General features: G+C 39.8%; 1 protein-coding gene across 3 annotated transcripts in view; it reads right to left on the bottom strand.

The window, feature by feature from the left end:
• TAFA4 (TAFA chemokine like family member 4) overlaps positions 1-24952 on the bottom strand; it is a 187850-nt gene that overhangs the window by 117098 nt on the left and 45800 nt on the right. For all 3 annotated transcript variants that reach the window (XM_081071284.1, XM_081071286.1, XM_081071285.1), the window contains one exon: positions 23488-23603. In XM_081071284.1, the coding sequence (XP_080927410.1) occupies positions 23488-23603 (116 nt within the window). The remainder of the gene's footprint in view (positions 1-23487; positions 23604-24952) is intronic.

Raw genomic sequence — 24952 nt, 5'->3', positions numbered from 1 at the left:
AATGCAATCGCCATCAAAATCCCAATGGCATTTTTTTAAAGAAATAAAACAAACAAAAAAATCATCAGATTTGTATGCAATCACAAAAGACCCTGAGAACCAAAGCATCCTAAGAAAAAAGAACAAGGCTGGAGGTATCACATTCCCTGACTTCGGTTTATACTACAAAGTAACAATAATCAAAACAGCATGGTATTGGCAGAAAAACAGACACACAGACCAATGGACTAGATTTGAGAACCCAGAAATAAACCCACATAAATATGGACAGATAATTTTTCACAAAGGAGCCAATGGAGAAAAGAAAGCCTCTTCAATAAATGGTGCTGGGAAAATTGGAATGACATGTGCAAAAAATGGAACTAGACTGCTATCTGTCATTATATACCAAAATTAACTCAAAATGGGTCAAAGATCTAAATATAAAACCTGAAGCAATAAATTGCATGGAAGAAAACATAAGAACTAACCTTATGGATCTTGGTCTTAGAGACGATTTTATGAATTTGACCTCAAAGTCAAGGGAAGTAAAACCAAAAATAAATGCATGGGACTATATCAAACTAAAAAGCTTCTGCACAGCAAAAGAAACCATCAACAAAACAAAAAGGCAACCAACCAAATGGGAGAAGATATTTGCAAACAACACCTCTGATAAGGGAATAATGTCAAAAATATGTAAAGAATTCCTATAATTCAACCTCAAAATACAAACAATCCAAATAAAAAATGGGCAAAGGACCTGAACAGACAAGAAGACAAACAAACGACCAACAGATATATGAAAAAAATGCTCAACTTTACTGGTTATTAGAAATGCAAATCAAAACCACAATGACATACGTACCACATCATACCTGTTAGTATGGCTGTCATCAACAAGACAAGTAATAACAAGTGTTAAAGGGCAACAGAGGAAAAGGAACCCTCATATACTGCTGGTGGGAAGTAAATTGGTACAGCCACTATGGAAAACAGTGTGGAGGTTCCTCAAAAAATTAAGAATAGAATCACCATAGGATCCAGCAATCCTTCTCCAGGGTATCTACCCAAAAAATTGAAAACATTTATCTGTAAAGATATATGCACCCCTCTGTTCACTGCAGCATTATTCACAGTGGCCAAGACATGGAAACAACCAGTGTTTTTTGATAAATGATTGGATAAAGAAGATGTGGTACATATACACAATGGAATATTTCTCAGCCATAAGATGAAATACTGCCATTTGCGACAACATGGATGGATCTTGAGATTATCATGCTTAAGTGAAATAAGTCAGAAAAAGTCAAGAACTATGTGACTTAACTCATATGTGGGATATAAAACTGAAAGCAACAAACGAACAAGACAAAGAAACAAAAAGTCATAAACACAGACAACAGTTTAGTGGTTCCCAGAGGGTAAGGGGGGAGAGAGGTAGTAAAAGAGGGTAAATGGGGTCAAATATATGGTGATGGAAGGAGAACTGATTCTGGATGGTTAACACATAATGTAATGGATAGATTACGCTTTTAGAATTGTACACTTGACACTTACATAATTTTACTACTAATCAATGTCACCCCAATAAATTTAATAACTTTTAAAAAAAAAATAAAGATAGTTCAAGTCCACAAGCACTTATTTAGCACTTAGGTCCCTAACTCGACATGCTAATCATATATGTTTATCACTGGGCTGTGATCCTGAAACTGATCAAGTGAAGCATGGAAATCATTTTCCAAAATCTTTGCTTCAAATTCCTTCCTTTTAAAGAAGGCATTTCACACACAGCTTCTGGGACTATAGAGGAGAAAGGTCACTGTGGCTAGCCATCTGTTAGTATTTTATAATGTTACATTGTGCACCCCCTCCCACCCCACCACTGCCATGCAATCCATCCATTTACCCCAGGGAAATTCCTGAATAGGTCCTTACAGGGACATTTACATGCATGGATCACATCAATGTATTCTTGTTGTTTTTGCTTGTTGTTTTGTTTTGGGATAGTGGAGAGCCGGAGAAACTTCAGTGTCCCTTACTAAGAGAACGAAGAAGTCACATTGTGGACATTCACTAAGAAATATTCCACAACACCTGGAATCTTGATGCATTCATTATTCACTATCAGGAACTAACTCGGAAAAATCTTTCCCACTTGCATCGTAAAATGCTGAAATGATAGGCCCTGGGAAATGTTACTTTAGGAGAGAAAATACCCTAGTATAGTCAATATTCACTCAATTGATTTTTTTAAAATTATATTGTGCCAGGTATCTTGTGAAACAAAAGTAGATACCTACAGCAAACGTTTAGGAACTCTTGCCTGCTTTGGAAGGGAGACAGGCACAGATCATTTTCTTACCCGGTGATGAAGGCTACAGAAGACCTGCGTGCCATGGATGAAAGCACTGAGGGCGCTGGCACCCCCAGGGCCCGGGAGAGAGACGGACGTTGCCGTAGAGGGGTGGGAGCTTTCTCCCCTTGGCCCAGTTCCACACCCTCAGTGAAGATCCCATGCCCGGAAGTTTCCAAGTATGCATTTACTCCTCTCTCCCCAAATGGGTAGGACTCAGCAGAAAATCAAGGCATCTGTGACCCGTCCTCTGATTCCCACCCACCGGAAGAGCAGATTGAGAAGAGAAATGTGAGGAATGGAGATTCAATTTACTGGGCATATGATGGAGGGATGCTGCAACAAAAACTTCCCTGATGTCTCCCAACTGGGTCACACATAATCTCCGTGTCCCAACACTGCAGTGATGCAGCTGATTCCACTTCTGCCTATGGCTGACCAACTTTTCCTCTATTCCCGTCCCCAGCTGACCCAAGGGTAAGCTAATCTTTGCTGACACCTGAGGTCAAGGCAGAGCAGCCTCCCATGTGACTGTCAAGTCCCTTCCCTGTGGGGAAAGAGCTCTCTGTGATGCCACTAGAGGGCCGGGCTAGCAGCAGCCCTTACCAGGGGACTTGTTCAGGGCAGGTAGGCTACGATGCGGTTGTAAACACTCACAGCAAATCATCTTTTTTTTGCCATGGTGAAACCTATGAACTTCCTCTTAAAACAAACATTGTAAAGGCATGGAATAAAATTCAAAAAAATTGCAGAGGAAATCAGTTATGTTACAATACTCTAAGAACCCGAGCATTTTGTAAATAAAATCTATGGCCAGTGCATGTGTATATGTAGACATGTGGCTGTTACTAAATAGGCACACAGCAGTATATGGGCTATATGACAGTCCTTACAGGATGTTCTTTTTTACCCTAATTTGTCTGTTTATTAACATGATCCTTAGGGTTTCCAAGCTAGCACCTATTACAAGGTATTCACAGAGAGAGATTCTAACCCTCCCCTTCAGGGGAGCCCGATCTACAGATGTACTCTAATAGTGAAATGCATCACCCTCTCTCCCACCCATGCCACCCATGCCGTCAGCAGCATGGGGATGGCAGAGGCAGGATCACTGCGGGAGCTGGGGAGCAGAATCCACTTATTCACCTTGGGCCGGAACCCTCTGAACAAACTGGCATCTGAGCAATGCTGCACGAAACCCACTAGCTACAGGTACTGACCAATTTGTTTATATCATGGCCTCATTACACCTCAACGCTTGAAAGAACCTTAGCAAAAGATCCTCTAGCTGGATGTTTCCCGGGGAAAAATGAATAAGAACACATTTTACTAGTAAGGATAAAGTGCACAGTATATTTTCAATCAGACAGTGGTTGCACTGTTGTACTTTTTGATTATAAAAATGAATAAATCACACAAGTCAAAGTCCTTTTAGGTCAATTCTATATTTTCTCTATGAAAATGCCATCAACACATGCTTGAAAACTGAGACAGATATGGATGAGGGATATCTACCCAATCCAAAATGGCTGTAATTACCAGTACCAAAATGGATGTAAGGGCCCTAAGAATCTACCCCACCCCTCGAGGACAGATGTATATATACTGTGAACGTAAAAACTCACCTGACTTCTATGTTTTACAGCTATAGAAACTAACGCCAAGAGATTGAGCAACTTGTCACAGAAATCTGTCAGTGTCTACACAACTAGTTATCGCCTAAGTCCGGAAGAAAACCAGTCTCCTAGACTTCCAGGTTGGCGTTCCCCATTGTTCAGAGATGCACAGATGTGATCTGTTTAAAATATTCTTATCTAAATAGCTATATTGTTTAAATTACTGCACACATTCATTTTAACTCACTAATTCAGACTAATCAGTGTGGGACTATCAGTCTGGCTTAGTAAAATACCTAACTTATTTAAAAATAAATCTGTGATTTTATTATTTTCAAGTACTCTCAGCAACTTCACCTAGATAGAAAGAGAAGAATTTATAATGAGCAATATTTTTACCTACTAAAAATGCGTTAAGTGCATCATAAAAAATTAATTCAAAATGGATCATAGGCCTAAATGTAAAGCCTACAACCAAAACATTACATAGAAAATAACCTCTGTGACCATGTGTTAGGGGCAAATGGTTCTAAAACAGCAAGAGGACAATACATAAAAAAAAAAAAAACCCTGGTAAGCTGGACTTCATTAAAACAAAAAATTTCTGCTCTTCAAAAGAGACTGTTGAGAGAATGAACAGAATGGGAGAAAATATTTGCAACTCATTTATGTAATGAAGGCATTGTAACAAGAATACATAAAGAACTCTCAAAACTCAATATTAATAAAACAACCCAACTTTTAAAAAATGGGCAAATGATTTGAATAGGTCCTTCACCACAGATATACGGAAAACCAAATGAAAAGATGTATAATGTCACTAGTCATTAGGGAAATGCAAATTAAAACCACCATATGATATCACTACACACCTATAAAATGGGTAAAATTAAAAATACTGATTGTACCAAGCGTGGGCAAGAATGTGAAGGAACTGGGACTCTCATATGCTGCTTGTGGGAGTATGAATTGGTATAACCACTTTGGAAATCAGTTTGACAGTTTCTTAAAAAGTCATCTACCATATGAACACCTACCATATGAACCAGACATTCTGCTCCCTAGGTATTTTACTTAAGAGAAATGAAAACACATGCCCATATAAGCATTTGTTCAAAATGCTCATAACAGCTCTATCTGTAATAGCCCAAACTGGACACAGCCAAACGTCCTTCAACAGGTAAATGAACAGTGTGACACATGATGGAATACTACTTAGCAATTAAGAGAAATGAGCTATTGATATACACAACACCATGAATGAATCATAAAACAATTATTCGGAAAGGAATCAAACAAACAAAACACATACTGTATGATTCCATTTAAACACAATGTCAGAAAATGCAACTCATCTACAATGACAAAAAGAATACTGGTTGCCTGGGGATGGGGTGCGGGGGTTGGAAGGGGTAAGTAGGAATGATTACAAAGGGGCACAGGAAACTTTCAGGGGTGATGGGTATATTCATTATTTTGATCATGGAGTTGGTTTCATAGACATCTATATAAGTTAAAACCTATTGAATTTTACACTTTCGAACATACAATTTATATATGTCAATTACATCTCAATAAAGCTGTTTTTAAGAATTAAAATAAATGCCAAGCATAATACCAAACTGTTTATATGAACTATTTCATTTAAACCTCACAAAAACACTTTGAGATAGAAAACGTTGTTACATCAGTTTCCAGAAAAGAAACTGAGGCTCAGAGAGATTGAGTAACTTTGTTATTCAGTAATTCACAGAGCTAGCTAGAGCTTTACAGAGCAAATGCAAAAGCATTTTCACTTCATGTCAAATACATGCTTCCAACGCACTTAACCATTTTTTAAGATAATTTAAACAGGTCCCAGCAAATATATTTACACCATTTATTTGCTCAGCAAATCTCTTTTCGTAGACAGCACATGGGTAAATGTCAGCCTATTGTTTCAGGATCATCACATATTATAAAATTAATAGGGTTCAAATTAAGGTTTCAGCAACTTAGAGAAACAATCCAGGTTCTAACATGTCACAAGCCACGCTCAGTGGAAAACAAATTCAAGATCAGCAGAGCACAGGGTGGAAGAGATAGGCCAGCAGTGTTCTTGCTGTCACCCAGAGAGATCAAATAACGTCATTTTTCTTCAGGAAAAGACTGACAGACAGACAGACAGACACACACACACACACACACACACACACACACACGACAACCAAAACGCTGATCACGCCATCCTGTGGGTGTTTCAAGTTTCCAGATGGTGCCCTAAAAGTACACCAACTGGTACTATTTCATCTTTTCTTATGGCAGAATAGTATTCCATTGTGTAAAATCTATGTAACTTTACTAACAACTGTCACCCCAATAAGCTTTAATTAAAAACAAAAATAACTACACCAACTGGAAAAATAGTAAATGCTGCTCCCTCACTTTACATACAGTCATGATTTCCTATCGGATGTGACTGACTAGCAACAGGTCAAACACATGCGATATCCCCAGTCAGAAATCACGGGTCAGCACTTGTGTGGAAGGCTGTGAGACAACTGCAGGCCATCTGGGGAGAAAACAAAAACATGCTCACTTCTCTGACTCAAATCCAACCAGGTTTCAAAACTCCTCTTCAAAGAAATGACTTCCACCATCCCTTGCAAATGCTTTCCAAATAACAGAGTATATACCTATGTTTGATTTAGGTGGAAAAGACATACACCCTAACTTGGTGCTCCTTCAGTCACTACCAGGTTCAGGTTTTTCAAATCCCTCACCCCTGACCCCTGCATTGCTGTAGCTATGCACAGTGAGAAACTACAGAAAAATGAGCCATTTCTAACAACACTGCGCATTGATTCACTTATTTCATTTCACACCCATAGTATTTTTTCCTGAAACAAAGTTCTCTATTGTTCCCTTTCTGGCTCTGGGATCCCATTACTCTCTCTGCAACAGGTTTAAGAAGCAGGAAGAGAGAGCCCAGCTGAAGATGCCCTCCACCTTCAGGCCCCATTTAAATCAGTTATAGTTTTTATCTGATTTCAGACATTCCCTAAAACATAAGCATGGATAGCACACAACATTAGAAGAATTGTTTTCAATTCTTGTATACAATCTTCTCACAATCAATTAATCCTTTTTAATGGGTTTTTAAATGCCCTTTCAATAATATTATTGTCTGTGTGCTATTCTGAGACCACCATATGGGCCAAAATATTGCAAGCATCCAAGCAACACCTAGGATAACACAAAAGCTCATTTTTCTTCCTGCCCCCATCTGATTCCTCCTGAATCATTTACCAACGATTTTGCTTTCCTTATATGGGACAAAAGACTCTGATTTCCTTGCATAGCACTGACACACAGATGAGATATTGACCCGTGGCTTTTTAAACCCCAAACTGTAGGCTTTGTTTACATAACTTGAAGTGCATGGTTTGAAAGAAGAAAGAAGAACTTTCTTCTCAAGGGTAAGGTGAATCTTTTTCCTAACTACCTAGAGAACGCTTCAAAGCCCTGTTCTGCCTCAAAGACTCAAAGAGGAGCTAGAGAAAAGCCTGCTTGCTAGGGAGGATGGCTCACAAGCTCATTTAAGGAACTGAGATTCTCTACTCCCCTGCCAGAGAAACAACCCTTTTTTCCCATGAAAAGGGATGAGAAGCACACTCATTCATCAGGTACTTTGCAAAGCTGACCTTGCCGACGGCACTGGGACTTGAACTTGCAGCCGAGGAGATGAGAAGAAGCCGAATATTAACATCTCAGATAATGTTTCATTCCCTTCTTATTAAATGCTGAGATTATGATGAGCCCATCAAGATGGCACCGGAGAAAAATAATGTAGGTTACAAGGGAGGTCAATGGAATTCCTCACACTAGATAGAGGCTTTTAGCATCTGGAATGGTCCTGCCAGTGCAAAATGCGTTAAGTATTCTCACAGTCCTTCCAAAGAGGAGGAGATGGAGGTCACCTTCATGGGGGAAAATATACAGTGTAATCAAAAAATGAGGTGAAGGTTTAAATAAAAAATATTATTAACAATATTTTTAAAAGACACACTGCCATTAATCCCCCTCAAAATACTCCCCCTCACTTTGAACACACTTATCCCATTGTTCTTGCCCCTTTCTGAAGCGGTTCTGGAACTCCTCTTTCATGAGTGTCTTTAGTTGCACTATCATGGCTGCCTCGATGTCCTGAATCATTTTGACTTTGGGGAAGAGCCGGAAGTTGCACGGGCACAGATCTGGTGAATATGGTGGATGAGGACACACCACAGTGTTTTTATTTGACAGAAATTGCTGTACCCGAAGCAATGTGTGACATGGAGCATTGTCATGATGGAGGATGATTGACGGCACACCTTAAAACACACCTTCTCTCAACCGTAGCTCACACCTGACTGACTGCACGGAACAAGTTGAAACTTGTCACACACTGTTACTAAGGTTCGACATGCCACTTCCCGTATTGAGGATCCCTGCCCTTCCATTGGATGGCACTCGACAGCAGCATTCCCCGTATTTTTTTATCACATCTCGTACCTCAGTCTAGCTGCAGCATGCTGAGACTGAAATGGAGACGCATCACCACTCGGATCACACAGTAGCTCAATAAGAGGTAGAGTCAAACTTCTGATGTTTTTTCTGTTTTCTGAATCAGTGGTTCTCAATTTTGGCTGCAGGTCTCAATAATCACCAGCACAACTGTTAAATACTACAACGTCCTGGGTTCCACCCTGCAAGATCCAGCTACAACATAGCTGCATGGCCTGTAGGATTTTTAGTGTAAGATCTCCCTGGAGAGACTCAAGTGAGCATCCTCAGTCACTACCAGAACACAAGCTTCGTGACCATTACACAATCCTTTTTTTATTAATAAAAATAAAACTAGAGGATCTACTACTTCAAGTTATTCGCCATATCTCTCTCTAAAAATCCACTCTTGCAAAAAATAATGATGACATAGGCAGAGCATTAGAAAACAGGACCGTTTTCCCCACAATGACTTCAGATTACAAACCACACTTACCTGGTACTTTCCATAAATTCAGAAGTAGTCATTTAGGGGGGGAAAAGTAAATGAAACATAAAAAGAAATTAAGTGAAACAAAGCGACATAACACATTGTGCCCTATGATTGACCCATGAATCAAATAACTAAGAGCTGAACCTTTCAGAAAGTATGCTAAAACCCAGCTTCTTAGCTTGTGCTACGGTACTGATCACAGTAGCCTCTGGCCGCATGTGGCTATACTGAGCACTTGAAATGTGGCTCCCTCCACATGTTGCAATATTTTGCACAAGGTTAAATAAAATATATTACTAAACCTACCTTCACCTGTTTCTTTTTACTTTTAAATTGGCTGTAGAACACTTGAAATTGCATCTGTGGCTCTCATATTTGCACTGAACAACAGCACTGCAACAGTCCTGCATCTTGCTATTTAGCTCTTCTAAACCTTGCCTGTCCCCTAGTGTCAGAACTCAGGCAATGCAGGAAAGAAAGTTTTCAAAACCATCTGTAAAAGTACAATTCATTGCAGTCTTTAAAGTAAAAATAGAAGCTTACATATACAGTTTTAATACTTGAAATTTTCACAAATAATATATCACATGTAAGACTCACAAAAAACTGTAATACAAGTTATGTACCTCACCCAATTGTTATCTGAAAGAAATAGGGGTTTCTTATGGAAAATTAGGCCTAAAATAGTCATTCCAATCAAAAGTATCTGCAGGATTCCTACAAAATTTCAGCCATTAGAAGGGACAGAATCCTGGGCCCAAACTTGGATACAATGACTACTCTTCAAATAATTTATCCTAAGTTAAAAATAATACCTTTCACCAAAACACACAATCACAACATTCATATTTTACATTATCATTTATAACAGAGAAAACCTAAATGTCCATAAATTTGAACAGTATAGAACCTCTATAAAATGGAATACATTCAAAAGGAGGAAGCAGACCTCAATAATGAGATCCATCTTTACAGGTGATGAAGCAGGTTCAGAGAGGTTAAGTGGCACGGACAAGGTCACACAGCCAAGATGCACAGAACCAAGAGGTTTGACAACAGAGCCCCAACACTGGACTCCATTTACTGCTACAATCCAAAGTGTCTCCAGTTTTACAAGGCCTTCACACCTGTACAAAATATATTAAATAGGAGGCTTTACACTGAAATGGATCATATTAAATATTAGCTGGGCACCACAGCATTTGGTGGAATTGAAACAGGCCAAACCAGGTCATACATAAAGCTCCCTGGGGAACTGGCACTATTGAAATAAACTTATAAACCAGCAGCACCCAAGTTCAGCCACATAGGAAAAGTAGCTCTGATTCTGTTTTCAAAGGGAAAAATTTAAATATTTTGAAGTGTACCAATATTCCCAGGGATAGGTCTCCAGGATGTGGAGTGGTTTGTGTCAAAAACTCATCATGTCCACACCTATGAAGCTTTCACAAAGATCCCTAAATGACGAGTTCCATGACTCAATGTTCTGAAACTGCCAGCATCTTTCCACTTCCTTACGTTTGCTGCCCTCTTGCGGGGAAACATTCTGCTGACTGGGGGTGGAAAAGGAACAAAAGGGCAAATTGCTAGTTGAGGAAATAATAAAGTTAACGCTGGCTTCCTTTAAAAGAAGCTAACCTACCAATGGGCCCCTTCACCTTATTTGAAGCTTAAGGTACAGAAGTCCATGTGGTCTCCTGCTCAATCATAATGTCAAGTAGAATCTTAAAAACAACAGGGGGTCTTTTGTGTTTTCTAATTCCTTAAAAATACCGCCTCTGGACTCTTGGGGAAGTTTATGAAAGATTTCCACCACTTATCCTGTGAAAACTAGGTGGGTTTTTGTTTTCTACTTTTATTTTTATTTATTTTTTTATTAGTTTCAGTTGTACAAGACAAAGTAATATTTAGACGTTTATCTTTTATATCCCTCACATTGTGAACTCCTCTCCCCCATCCACTATCCCTCTGACATCGCACACAGCCATTACATTTCCACTGTCTCTATTCCTAATGCTGTACTCTGCTTCTTGTAAGTACATACATATACACATATATACATATATATATATATATACACATACATATATACATACATATACATACAAACTTGTAGTTGACATTCATTATTGTTCAGCTTCAGGTGTACAGTGCAGTGATCAGGCATCTACATCTTCCCTGACGTGGTCTCCCTAATGAGACAAGTGTCCATCGGATACTCTGCAAAATCTTTATAACATTATTGATTACATTCCCCAAATTAATTTTCAGAACCCCGTGGCCATCTTGTGGTTACTGACTGTTTTCTAATCCCCTCACCTTCCCCCTTATCCCACCCCCCCTCCCATCTAGCAACCCTCAGTTTTTCCTCTTTGTCTCCAAAACTGTTTCTGATTAGTTCATTCACTTATTCTTTTCTTTAGATTCCACATGTAAGTGAGATTGTATGGTATTTGTCTTTCTCTGTCTGACTTATTTACTTAACATAATGTTCTCTAGGTCCACCAAGGTGTTGCAAATGGTAAGATTTCTTTCTTCTTTATGGCTGAGTAATACTCCATTGTATAAACGTACCACAGTTTCTTAATCTAGTCATCTACCGATAGGCGTTTCGGTTGTTTCCATGTCTTGGCTATTGTGTATAGTGCTGCAATAAACATAGGAGTGCATAAAGTTTTTTGAATTAGAGTTTTGGATTTCTCCAGATAGATACCTAGGAGTGGAATTGCTGGATCATAAGGTAGTTCCATTTTCAGATTTTTGAGATACCTCCATACTGTTTTCCATAGTGGCTGCACCAATCTGCAATCCCACCAACAGTGCACAAGGGTTCCCTTTTCTCCACATCCGCGCCAGCATTTGTTGTTTGTTGATTTATTAATGATAGCCATTTTGACTGGGGTGCGGTGGTATCTCATTGTGGTTTTTATTTGCATTTCTCTAATGATTAGTGAGTTTGAGCATTTTTTCATATGTCTGTTTGCCATCTGTATGTCCTTTTTAGAAAAATGTCTCTTCATGTCCTCTGCCCATTTTTTAATTAGGTTGTTCATTTTTTTGGAGTTGAGTTGAGTGAGTTTCTTATAAATTTGTGATATTAACCCCTTATCAGATATATCATTGGCAAATATCTTTTCCCATTCAGCAGGACCCCTTTTTGTTTTATTGATGGTTTGCTTTGCTGTGAAAAAACTTTTTAGTTTGATGTAATCCCACATGTTTATTTTTTCTCTTCCTTTGCGCGAGGACATATATCAGTAAAAATCTTACTCCGGATAATGTCTGTGAAGTTTCTTCCTATATTTTCTTCTAGGAGTTTTATGGTTTCAGATCTTACATTTAAGTCTGTAAGCCATTTTGAATTTATTTTTGTATATGGTGTAAGGAGGTGGTCCAGCTTCATTTTTTGCATGTGTCAGTCCAGATTTCCCAGCATGACTTATTGAATAGACTGTCTTTACCCCACCGTACATTCTTGCTTCCATTGTCGTAGATTAAATGGCCATATAGACATGGATTTATTTATAGACTCTCTATTCTGTTCCATTGATCTATGTGTCTGTTTTTATGCCAGTACCATGCTGTCTTGATTACTGTAGCCTTGTAGTATAATTTGATGTCAGGTGTTGTTGTAACTCCCACTTTGTTCTTGTTTCTCAAGATCGTTGAGGCTATCTGGGGTCTTTTATGGTCCCATATAAATTTTAGGATTATATGTTCTATTTCTGTGAAAAACGTCGTCGGTACATTGATAAGAATTGCGTTAAATATGTATATTACCTTAGGCAGTATGGACATTTTAACTATATTAATTCTTCCTATCCATGAACATGGTATGTGTTTCCGTCTATTTATATCTTCTTTCATTTCTTTCCTCGGCGTCTTATAATTTTCTGAGTACAGATCTTTTACTTCTTTGGTTAAATTTATTCTCAGGTATTTTATAGTCTTTGGAGCAATTGTAAATGGGATGTTTTTATTTTAATTTCTCCTTCTGATGTTTTATTAATGGTATATACAAATGCAACTGATTTCTGAAAATTAATTTTGTATCCTGCTACTTTACTAAATTCACCTATCAGCTCTAAGAGTTTCTTGGTGGAATCTTTAGGGTTCTCTATATATAGTATCATGTCATCTGCATACAATGACAATTTTACTTCGTCCTTAACAATTTGGATGTCTTTTATTTCATTTTCTAGTCTGATTGCTGTGGTTAGAACTTCCAGCACTATGTTGAACAGAAGTGGAGAAAGTGGGCAACCTTGCCTTGTTCCTGATCTTAGGGGGAATGGTTTCAGCTTTTCCCCATTGAGTATGATGTTAGCTGTGTGTTTGTCATATATGGCCTTTATTATGTCGAGATATGATCCCTCTATTCCCACTTTCTTAAGGGTTTTTATCATACATGGCTGCTGGATTTTATCAAATGCTTTTTCTGCATCTATTGATATGATCATGTGATTTTTATTTTTCATTTTGTTAATGTGGTGTATCACATTAATTGATTTGCAGATGTTGAACCACCCTTGCATACCAGGGATGAATCCCACTTGATCATGGTGTATGATCTTTTTAATGTATTGCTGAATTCTGTTCACTAACATTTTGTTGAGGATTTTTGCATCTATGTTCATTAGAGATGTAGTTTTCTTTTTTTGCGGTGTCTTTGTCTGATTTTGAGATCAGGGTGATAGTGGCTTCATAAAAAGTGTTTGGGAGTCTTCCTTCCTTCTGGATTTTTTGGAAGAGCTTTAGGAGAATAGGTGATAATTCTTTTTTGAACGTTTTGTAAAATACACCTGTAAAGCCATCTGGTCCAGGGCTTTTGTTTGTTGGGAGATTGTTGGTTACTGATTCAATTTCCCTGGTGGTAATCAGTCTATTCAGGTTTTCTGTTTCTTCTTGAGTTAGCTGTGGAATGTTGTATGCCTCTAGAAAATTGTCCATGTCTTCCAGATTGTCAAATTAGTTGGCATATAGTTGCTCATAGTAATTTCTTAAACGTTTTTGTATTTCTGCGGTGTCTGTTGTCACTTCTCCTCTTTCATTTCTGATTTTATTAATTTGGGTCCTCTCTTTCTTTTTTTAAATGAGTCTGGCTAAAGGTTTGTCAATTTTGTTTATCTTCTCTAGAAACCAACTCTTGGATTCATTGATCTTTTGTATTGTTTTTCTGGTTTCTATTTCATTTATTTCTGCTCTGATCTTTATTATCTCCTTCCTTGTGCTCCCTTTGGGCTTATTTTGCTGTTCTTTTTCCAGATCCCTTAAGTGTGAAGATAAACTATTGATTAGTGATTTTTCTTGTTTCTTTAGGTAGGCCTGCAATGCTATGAATTTCCCTCTTAGGACTGCTTTCGCGGCATCCCATAGATTTTGAGTCGTCGTGTTTTCATTCTCATTTGTCTCAATATATCTTTTGATTTCTTCCTCGATCTCCTGGGTGACACATTCATTATTTAGTAACATGTTATTCAGCCTCCATGAATTGGTGTGTCTTCCAGTTTTTTTCCTGTAGTTCATTTCTAATTTCATAGCACTGTGGTCAGAGAAGACAATTGGTATGATTTCAATTTTCTTAAATTTATCAAGACGTGTTTTGTGGCCTAACATATGGTCTATCTTGGAAAATGTTCCAAGTGCGCTTGAAAAGAACGTGTATTTTGCAGCATTGGGGTGAAATGCTCTGAAAATATCGATTAAATCCAAGTGGTCCAATGTATCATTTAAGGCTGTTGTTTCCATATTGGTTTTCTGTCTGGAAGACCTGTCCCTTGTTGTCAGAGGTGTGTTGAAGTCCCCTACTATGATAGTGTTACTGTTGATCACTGTCTTTATGTCCGTCAGTACCTGTTTTATATACTTAGGTGCTCCTATGTTGGGTGCATAGATGTTTACTACGGTTATGTCCTCTTGTCGGATCGATCCTTTTATTATTATATAGTGGCCATCTTTGTCTTTTAAGATGTTCTTCATTTTAAAGTCTATTTTGTCAGATATAAGTATTGCAACTCCAGCTTTTTTCTCATTTCCATTTGCATGAAATATCTTACTCCAACCCTTCACTTTCAGCCTGTGTCTTTTGATCTGAGGTGAGTCTCTTGTATACAGCATATACAAGGGTCTTGCTTCCTTATCCACTCAGCCACCCTATGTCTCTTGATTGGAGCAATTAATCCGTTTACATTTAAAGTGATTATTGATAGGTACATAGTTATTGCCATTTTTTAAATTTGTAGTTAGATTGTTTTCATCTTTCTTCTATTTACAGAAGTCTTTTTAGTATTTCTTGCAATGCTGGCTTGGTGGCAATAAATTCCTTCAGTTTGTTCTTTTCTGGGAAGCTCTTTATCTCTCCATCAACTTTAAATGATAGCTTTGCTGGATAAAGCAAACTAGGTTGTAGGCCTTTGTTTTCCATCACTTTGAGTATCTCCTGCCACTCCCTCCTGGCCTTCAATATTTCTGTAGAAAAGTCATTTGATAGTCTTATGGGAGTTCCCTTGTATGTAACCCTCTGTCTTTCTCTTGCTGCTTTTAGGATTCTCTCTTCATCTTTAACCTTTGCCATTTTAACTATAATGTGTCTTGGTGTGGACCTGTTTGGGTTTATCCTGGTTGGAACTCTCTGCACTTCCTGGGCTTGTATGTTGGTTTCCTTCATCGGGTTAGGGAAGTTTTCAGACATTATTACTTCAAATATGTTCTCAATCCCTTGCTTCCTCTCTTCACCTTCTGGTATTCCTATAATGTGCATGTTGTTGTGCTTGATGTTATCCCAGAGATTTCTTAACCCATCTTCATTGTTTTTTATTCTTCTTTTCTTTCTGTTTTTCTGTTTGGGTGATCTCTGCTAACTTGTCTTCTAAGTCGCTGATTCGATCCTCTGCTTCATCTAACCTGCTGGTAATTCCTTCAAGTGTGTTCTTTATTTCAGTAATTGTGTTCTTTATTTCTAACAGTTTGTTCATTATGATTTCTCTATCCTTCTTTATGTCCTCTCTAAGCTCCTTAAACATTCTTATCACCAGTGTTCTGAACTCTGTCTCTGATAGGTTGGTTACCTCTGTTTCATTTGGTTCCAGTTGTGGAGGTTTCTTCTGTTCTTTTATTTGGGACATGTTTCTTTGTTTCCCCATTCTGGCTGAGGCTCTGTGTTTGCTTTGATGTATTAGGTAGATCCCCTAGAGTTCTTAGTTCTCGCTGGGTTATCTTATGTAGTATGTGTCCTTTATATTTGACTTGGACTACTTCGTTCTTCTCCTCTGTGTGTGCTCCAAAGGTGACTCTTGCGTTGTGTATATTGTCCTGTTAAAGATCTTTATTTGCTTTTCCTTGTGAGTAGGTGGGGTTAACTCCTAGGCTGACTGGTTGTGAGACTTGGCTCTGCCCACTGCAGGGTGTTCTGCTGCATGAGGGTTGACCACTTAAATGTGGTTTGGCCACTATGGGCTCTTGTGCCTGTAGAGAATTCCCTCTGGGTGTGTGACTTGTAGGTCAAACCCGGTAGTAGTCTGATTTGGTCTGGAGTTGGCCTCTGGGTGTGTTGAATCTTGTGCCTCTTACGCTGGGCCCTGGTGTAGGGCAATTTCAGAACAAAGCAAATCACCAAGCACAACAACAACAACAACAACAACAAAGAAAAAAATCAAATACATTCACATGTAAAAATAACCGACGACCCACATTCAATACAGGCAAAGATATCAAAGATATAAAGACAAAAGAAAACAAAACAAAACAAAAAATGCAGAGCCAATCTTGGCTTAAGCCCACCAAGTAATTTCCAGGTTGTCCTCTCCTGTACCAAAGAGTCTTTTTTGTATTGTGCAGGCAGAGCCGGTCACCTGGTGCCCAGAGTGACGTTGCGACTGCAGATTTAGATGTGTGGGGCTGAGGGGTCTGGATGGTAGTTTCTACAAAGTCAGTGCAGTTTCTGCCCTTGCCTGCACATATGCGCACTGAGAGTAGCACCACCAGCCCTGTGTCCATTTCTCCTGAGTCTTAGGGCACTTCTTCCGTGTGTGTGTGAGTGTGTGTGTGAGTGTGTGTGTGAGTGTGTGTGTGTGTGTGTGTGTGTGTGCGTGCGTGGCGGGCGGGAGATTTCAGAGCTGCTGAAAGCCTGGAGTGCCTCTGCTGCTTACTGCTGATCCCTGGGAGTGCCTCTGCAGTTGTACTTGCCCCGCCCTAGGCAGGCCAGAAAGTGTGGGGGCTGGGGATGGAGGGGTCTTCTCTCTCCCAGTCCAGCCATGTCACACTCTTCCTGCAGGCCAGTAAAGGTAGTGGCCTGGAGTGGAGGAGTCTCTTCTCTCGTAGCCCAGCAAAAATCACACTCTTCTCGGCCTCTTCCCTGGGTCAGAGCTGCACGCCGATCTTTCCAGACCCTGAGCACTAAGGCTCCTCTGTAATCTGACACTACTCCTCAGTTCAGGGGCCAGTTTAAATATCTGGAATGGTGGGGATAGGATTGGAAAAGCAGGGGGAGGGACCCAGGTATGGAGTTTGTGTCCTTTGTCCGATCTAGGGCCCAACTGGCTGCCCCCGTGGTGAGAGAGATCAGCTGTGGGACGCAGGGAAAGAGCCCACCTCCTGGCTTTTGTGTTCTCTGTTCGGTCCTGGGATCCCCTGCGTCTCTGCAGCTGTGGATGCCAGCCGTGTTTCCACCACCTCAGATGTGGGCCACATTTCCACAACCACAGGTGTGGACCGCGTTTCCACTGCCGCAGATGCGGGCTGCGTCCCCACAGATGTGGGCTTCGTCTCCACTCTGCTCCCTTCCCTCTTCCCCTGCCCGCCCAATTTGCCCACCTTCAAGTAATCCTTGCACGAGTCTCTTAGCTGTTCTGCGTGATGAGCAGAGTCCTTTGATGGGTTATAGATGTCCCGTTTGTGATAAGATCCGGAGGAGAACTCAAAAAGTGCTCCCCGCTGCCACCATTCCTATGATTTCACTCTAGATTTATTTTTAAAAATCATAATTGAGTGGCATGCAGACGAAGTGAAAAATTCTCTTAGCCCGTTCAGCGCTCCGGACACGGGCAGCGATGCTCCAGGGGTGCAGATGGTAGGACAGCGGTGGCTGGGACTGTGGAGAGACTAGGTGGGTTTTTCATTTTGTATTGTTTTTTAATGTTTGAATAAAAATGAAACTTAAAGTCACACCTAATAACCCATCTCCCAAAACTTCAGGGGAGTCCCACCTTCTTCCCTTCCATCTCCATCTTAGAGAAGTGGGTTGTAAAATATCTCCTTGTTTATACACAACCCTCAATAAGCCGTTCTTCTCAACCAAGCCATTAAAAGCATACAATAAACCTGTAACTAGGGTTTCCTAGTGCCACTGTTCCTGTAATTGGCCAGCACCAAGCATAAGCCCTTGGGACAGTCCCAGGAGCCCTTCTGGACACTCACACACAGGCTCTGCCATGAGCGCTGCAGCTTGTTCCTGCCTCCGAGCTTCCTTAGGTACCTGCTCGGTGAGTGAATCTGAGAGAACTTCATAGCATCTCCATACACAGCCCCCAGCTGATTCTGACCCTTGGGTTTTCCAGCAGCTGAGCTCTACGCTAGGAAGCAAACTACCTGGCCAATGCAAGGATCCTGGACTTTCTTCTCCAGAAGGTCATTAGAGGAAATTTACAGCCCCACTCCTCCGCACCACACACACACACTCACATGCACACACACACACACAAACGCACACGCACACGCACACACACACACACACCCTCACTGGAATGGGAGTGGTGGGAGGAGCAGCAGGAAGGAACAAGGGAAGAGTCGCTCCACTGTCCTCCATTCAAAAAGAGCTGTCGTGAATTGACAAGTAAACAATAGAGAGAGCCAAGGGGAAAATGAATGAAGGATTAAAGAGCTCAAAGATAAACAAATAGTCCACCAGCACAGTAAGAGTCTTTAGTTGAAAAGAGATGCAAGTCAAAACAATCCGATAGCAGTTTTCATTACTATATTGGTAAAAAAACCAAAACTTGAAAGCACCCAGAGTTGATAAGGATGTGGGGAACCAGCCCCTATGACACTATTAAAATGTTAATGTGCTATGTCAGAGGCTGCAGGGTACTCACCAAAATTCACATTCTCCCCTTCTCCTGAGTCTACAGCTAGTGTCCCTCAGCTGCGAGGCAGTGGGGAGTGGCCATGGGCAGAGCTCCAGCCAATGGCAGGACACTACAACATGCAGGCCTGGCTCAGCAGCACCTCCCAGGTGCACCCTCCTGGCCCACCTCCCCTCCCAGCCGGCTGCAATGCCGACCAGTTCAGAACAACCACAGAAGCCACAGGTTGAAAATGAGAGAGCTTCCACCCACGTGGGTTCCAAAAACACTGGATCATCCAGCCAATCTTTGACCCACCCAGCACTCGTGAGCAAAAAATGAAAGTTCTTTCGTTCGAGCCATTATGCATCTTTGCTCTATTTGTTACAGCACTTAGCTTACTCTAATACTTTCACATGCCATTTAACTCAGTTTCACTACTAAGAATTCACCTGAAGTCAAGACATATATATTTGCACAGACTAGTAACAAGCTCAATGTCCACCAAAATTAGGAGTGAACAAACAACCGATGGCACATGCACACAACAGATGATGGCACAGTATTAGAGCGTGTACGACTCCATAAGTGCTCAAGTGAAAAAATCTCTAACCTCTATTGTTAAACGGGGATGGAAATGAAGGTGCAGAGGGCACAGTGACTGACGCATGCATGTACACTCCTATGGGTGTGCACATTCTTTTTTTCTAGGGCAGTTGTGATGGTTAATTTTATGTGTCAGCCTGAGTGGGCCCTGGGTGCCCAAACGTCTGCTTAGACGTTACTTCAGGGTGTGTCTGGGAGGGTGTTTCTGGAAGAGATCAGCATTGGAATTCGTGGACTAAGAAAAGCAGTAGCCCTCCCCAGTGTGCCTGGCCTCATCCAGCCACTGAGGACCTAAACAGGTTCAAAGGTGGAAGAAGGCTGACCTTTGTTCTCTGACTGACTGTGGAGCTGGGACATTGATCTTCTCTGCACTTCCTGGTTCTCAGGCCTTCAGACTTAAGACTGGACTCCACTCGACTCGCTGGCTCTTAGACCTTCAAACCACAAAAGCTGGCTCTGCTGGGTCTCCAGCTTGCAGGCTTCAGATCATGAGACTTCCCAGCCTCCACAGTTGTGTGAGCCAATATCTTGTAATAAATCTCTTCACACACACACACACACACACACACACACACCTCGTGTTATTACACTTCGCAGATACTGCGTTTTCATGAACATCGAGGCAAAACCCATCCAATGGTAAAAAGATTACAACTGGCTGAAGGCTCAGATGATAGTTTGCATTTTTTAGCAATAAAGCATTTTTTAACCCATGTCTGTACATTGTTTTTTTAGACATAATGCTATTGCACACTTAGGAGATTACAGTAACTTTCATGTGCACTGGGAAACCAAAAACTCGTGTGACTCACTTTATTGTGAGGTTTGCTTTACTTTGGTGGTCTGGAACTGAACCCACAACATCATTGAGGTGTACGTATCTCTTTTTGATTCTGTTTCTCTAAGGAACACTGACTAATACAATAGTCAACAAAAAGTTAAGAGGATATCTTTCACACCTGCCTATATTATTTGGAATTTTACCACCAGCAGAAAACTATATAATTGATCACATAGTGACAAATGGACAAAATTAACCATCTAATAATAAATATTCATTTAGCACCGACTATATTCCAGGGACACAGCATAAGAAACATGTAAGGGAGTAAGACTTCATAGCAGCATTCAGGAGCCCTCACTCTCAACAGGTAAACTACCTGCAGAAGGCCAGAGGTCAGCTTTGGGGGTCCTGGCTGTTAGGCAAACGATGCTTTTGTGAAGATATAGTTGTCCAGGCAGCAAGCAGGTTCAGTGAGAGAACAGAGCCCCCTGCAGGCAGGCAACCATCTTGATTGCTTTGTCAGTTGTTTAGCTGAGGGAATGGGAGGGACTTAAATTCCAAAACTGAAAGAAGGAAGAATCCCTCAAAAGCCAAAGAAAAACCCAACATCTGAGGATACGTGATGATAATCCAAATAAAATCATCTAGAAATTCTAGGGTGAAAATTTCATTTATTTAGCAGGATTTAGCCAGGTTTTGCTCAGACATCTCTTATACCAACTGCTGTCGAGTGAAGATATTACCCACATTTCTGGTGTATATAATCCTAACCTTAATTTATATTTATCCCTGTAGTTCAACCTTTTCCAAATCCAAAGTGTTATGGTAGGAAACGAAGATTTCCACTCAGATAAAAATTGAAGGTTCAGTCGTGTCCTTTATTTCCTTCAAGTGTTAATCACTTTTCAACACAATCCCTGAAGCCTACTTCCTAGAAACCTGGAAATCGGCTGGTGATAACCCACTCCACTGAAATGCTTTGCCTGTTTACTAACCTGACTCTCCACCGGCACCCAAGAAAAGAGATGTGTCTTAAACAGACAAAGCTAATGATGCCTTGGGACAGTCCCAAGCTTCCCTATCCCTATCCCTTCCCTATCCCTATTCCTATCTAGGACACTGGAGAACAAACTCATCAAAAGATACACAATACAATAACCAACTAACTGGGGGGACTTACAGGGCAAATGGTATGGATTTTATGCCAGTTCACTGAAATTTCAATTATTATTTTGCTTGCCTTCTTGAAACTTGAGGAGTCAAAATTGAGTCATGAAAGATTTTAAAAATTATCTTAAGTCTAAAATTATGCCTTAACCTTAAAGTATCAGAATAACTGAGTGGAAAGTATGACCTGTGTATGTCTGAGGGTCAGGATATCCAACACACTTTTCCGTATACAAGACCTTTTGGAGAGAGACTTTACAATTCTGGCACATACGTGGTTTATGGTTCAGCTTCACTCTTTCACTAAAAAGTCAAAGCATGCCTGGCACTGTCACACCTCAGATTACCAAAGCAGAGAGTAAATTAATTGTTTGGCAACAAGTCTTCTGATAAATATAAATTATTCAGGAAAATATAATTCACTGGGGAGTTTCCATGTCTGTGTCACTTTAAACATAAATATAACAAGAAAAGGCAGAGAGAAACAGACACACACACATACACACACACACACACACACACACACACACATGCTTTATTGATTATTTTAATCTTTCTTTAGAAATAAGCAGAGTATAGACATGGGTCTCACCAGAAATCAGCATGATTCTCTAAAACTAGAAACATTCCATTTTAGGGTCCATGCAAGAGTTACCGCTTCCTTCTTTTTCTTTCTTCTTTTTTAAATGATTCATCATCTTTACTCCACACATCTTAAAAGGGTCTTAAATTATCTGAAAGCTCCCTTTACTGTAGCCCTGTAAATGTTACTTTAATAAATATGTTCTGCCTTCGAAGGAAGCTGCTATATATACACATATATGTGTATATGGATATAGTATTGCTATATATATATATATATATTGCAGCTTCCTTTGAAGGCAGAATTCATATATATACAAACAAAGTGCTGTTGGAGCATTATTCACAATAGCCAAGATATGGAAGCAGCCTAAGGGTCCATCCATAGATGACTGTATAAAGAAGAGGTGGGATATAGATAGATAGATAGATAGATAGATAGATAGATAGATATAGTGGAATATTACTTGGTCATAAAAAAGAATTAAATCTTACCACTTGTGACAACATGGATGGACCTAGAGGGTATTATGCTAAATAAAATATATCAGACTGAGATAGACAAATACCATATGATTTCACTTAGATGTGGAATCTAAAAAACAAAATAAATGAACAAACAAAACACAAACCACTATAGATACTGAGAACAAACTGATATTTGTCAGAGAGGTGGGGGTTGGGAGCTGGGTGTAAAGGTAAAGGGATTAAGAAGTACAAATTGGTGGTTACAAAATAGTCATGGGAATGTAAAGTACAGCATAGGGAATATGGTCAATAATATTGTAATAACTATGTATAGTGCCTGGTGGGTAGTAGACTTATTGAGAGTAGTAGACTAACTCTTTCTAAGTTATATCAATGTCTAACCACTATGCTGTACACCTGAAACTAATATAATATTGAATGTCAACTCTAATTGCAAAAGTAAAAAGAAATAATTAAAATAAACAAATAAACCCTAAGAATTATTTAAAATAATAAAGATGAATTTCACGTACTTAAAAAAATTAATAAAGTGCTGCTACTTTTCTGAATTCCTTGAAAAAAAACTCGCTACAAAAACGCAAGTGTACTCAGGAAAGTTCAAAAGGAAAAAGAAAAACATGGAGAACATCCTTATAGGATGTCCAGAACAATGCTCTTTCAGTACCAAACTGTTAAACTGCTTTATCCTGCTGTGTTTCGTGCTTCCTCTCGTTGTTTACACACCATCAAAAGTTCTTGTCAATTACCTGAGTCTAAAATATGGACTCTGACGTTTGAAAGGGTTTTAGTAATTGAGCTCAGTGGTGCATAATGAGCTTAAAAGGGCCTACCTGCGTGTCCCCGGAGGTGCTGACTGGAGACGGACATCAGCTTACAGCACACCATTAACAGGCAGGCCTGCAACAGCCAGTGTGACAGCAATCCTGAGTTAGCAGAGACTCTCATCCTGCAGAGAAAGAGACAGCAGGAAGCAAGTGATGAGCGAAGCCTCTCGGCAAACACTACCCAGGGGAGGTGGAAGAGCTCGGTGCTCGACTTCCTTTCCCGCAAGGAAACAGAAGACCAATCACACCTTATGTGTACTGTGCATTAGCTCCATTTTCAATAAACACCTTTCATAATTAAGAGTTTTTCAAGTTAGCAACATGTCTCAGTGAGACATGTTGCTAACTTGAAAAACAAAAACTAACTTGAAAAACAAACTTCTCGGTGAGAAGTCTATTTATGAATTCCTAGGGTGGAACCTGAGTTGTCCAGATAGAACATGGGGGTTGTGTACTATTTTACATCATGAAGTTTAAAAGCTACACACTGAGAGCTGGATTCAAACAAAATACACAGGTTTCTGCATCTGAAAGAAACCACAAAAACTTTCACACCCAGCCCAAGAGCCTTTTCCTGCTCTACATTAAAGCCTAGAAGATTGGCCTCATAGCTCAAAGCAGGGTGGGAATACAGGCAAGTACAGGGGAGTGTAACATACACTTAACTGCATATGGACATCACAGATGAATGGATAAAGAAGACGTAGCACGTGTATATGTATACGTGAGTATATGTACAGACACACCTGCCAGAATAATATTCAGCCATGAGAAAGAAGGAAATCCAGCCATTTGTGGATTTCCATGGATGGACCGTGAGGGCATTACACTAAGTGGAATAAGTCAGACAGAGAGAGACAAATACTCTATGATGTCATTTATATGTGGAATCTAAAAAAGACAAACCCACAGAAATGGCAGGAGTTGAGGGGTGGGGGAAATAGGGAGGTATGAGGATTAAAATTCCAGTTATAAAATGAACAACTTTGGGGATCTAATATCCAGCAAGATAGTACAGCTAAAGACACAGCCTCACATACTTGAATGTTGCTGAGAAATGGCAACTGTGTGATGGGATGGAGGTGGCAGCTCGCATGGTGACACCAATTCATGGACACCAAAGGAACACGTTGTACACCTTAAGCATACACAGTGCTATGTGATAATTACATCTCAATGAAACTGGAAAAATAAATGAACTTAGCTTCGTGTGGATGGACAGTATCAAAACAGTTGCTCAAAGCCAATTCGGTTCAGAAGATGTATTACAGAATTATACACCTGAAATCTATGTAACTTTACTAGCAATTGTCACCCCAGTAAATTTAATTTAAATTTTAAAAAATTTAAAAAATTAATTTAAAAATTTTAAATTTAAAAATTTTTAATTTAATTTAAAAGAAAAAGAAATAAAAGACAATTCAGTTCATAAATGTGGTTGTGCCATCTATTCTAAAACAAATGCCAAAAA

This window comes from Rhinolophus hipposideros, assembly GCF_964194185.1.
Source record: "Rhinolophus hipposideros genome assembly, chromosome: 14".
NCBI classification, from domain to species: Eukaryota; Metazoa; Chordata; class Mammalia; order Chiroptera; family Rhinolophidae; genus Rhinolophus; species Rhinolophus hipposideros.
The sequence above is the reverse complement of the archived record's forward strand: the minus strand, read 5'-3'. Positions and strand labels throughout refer to the sequence as shown.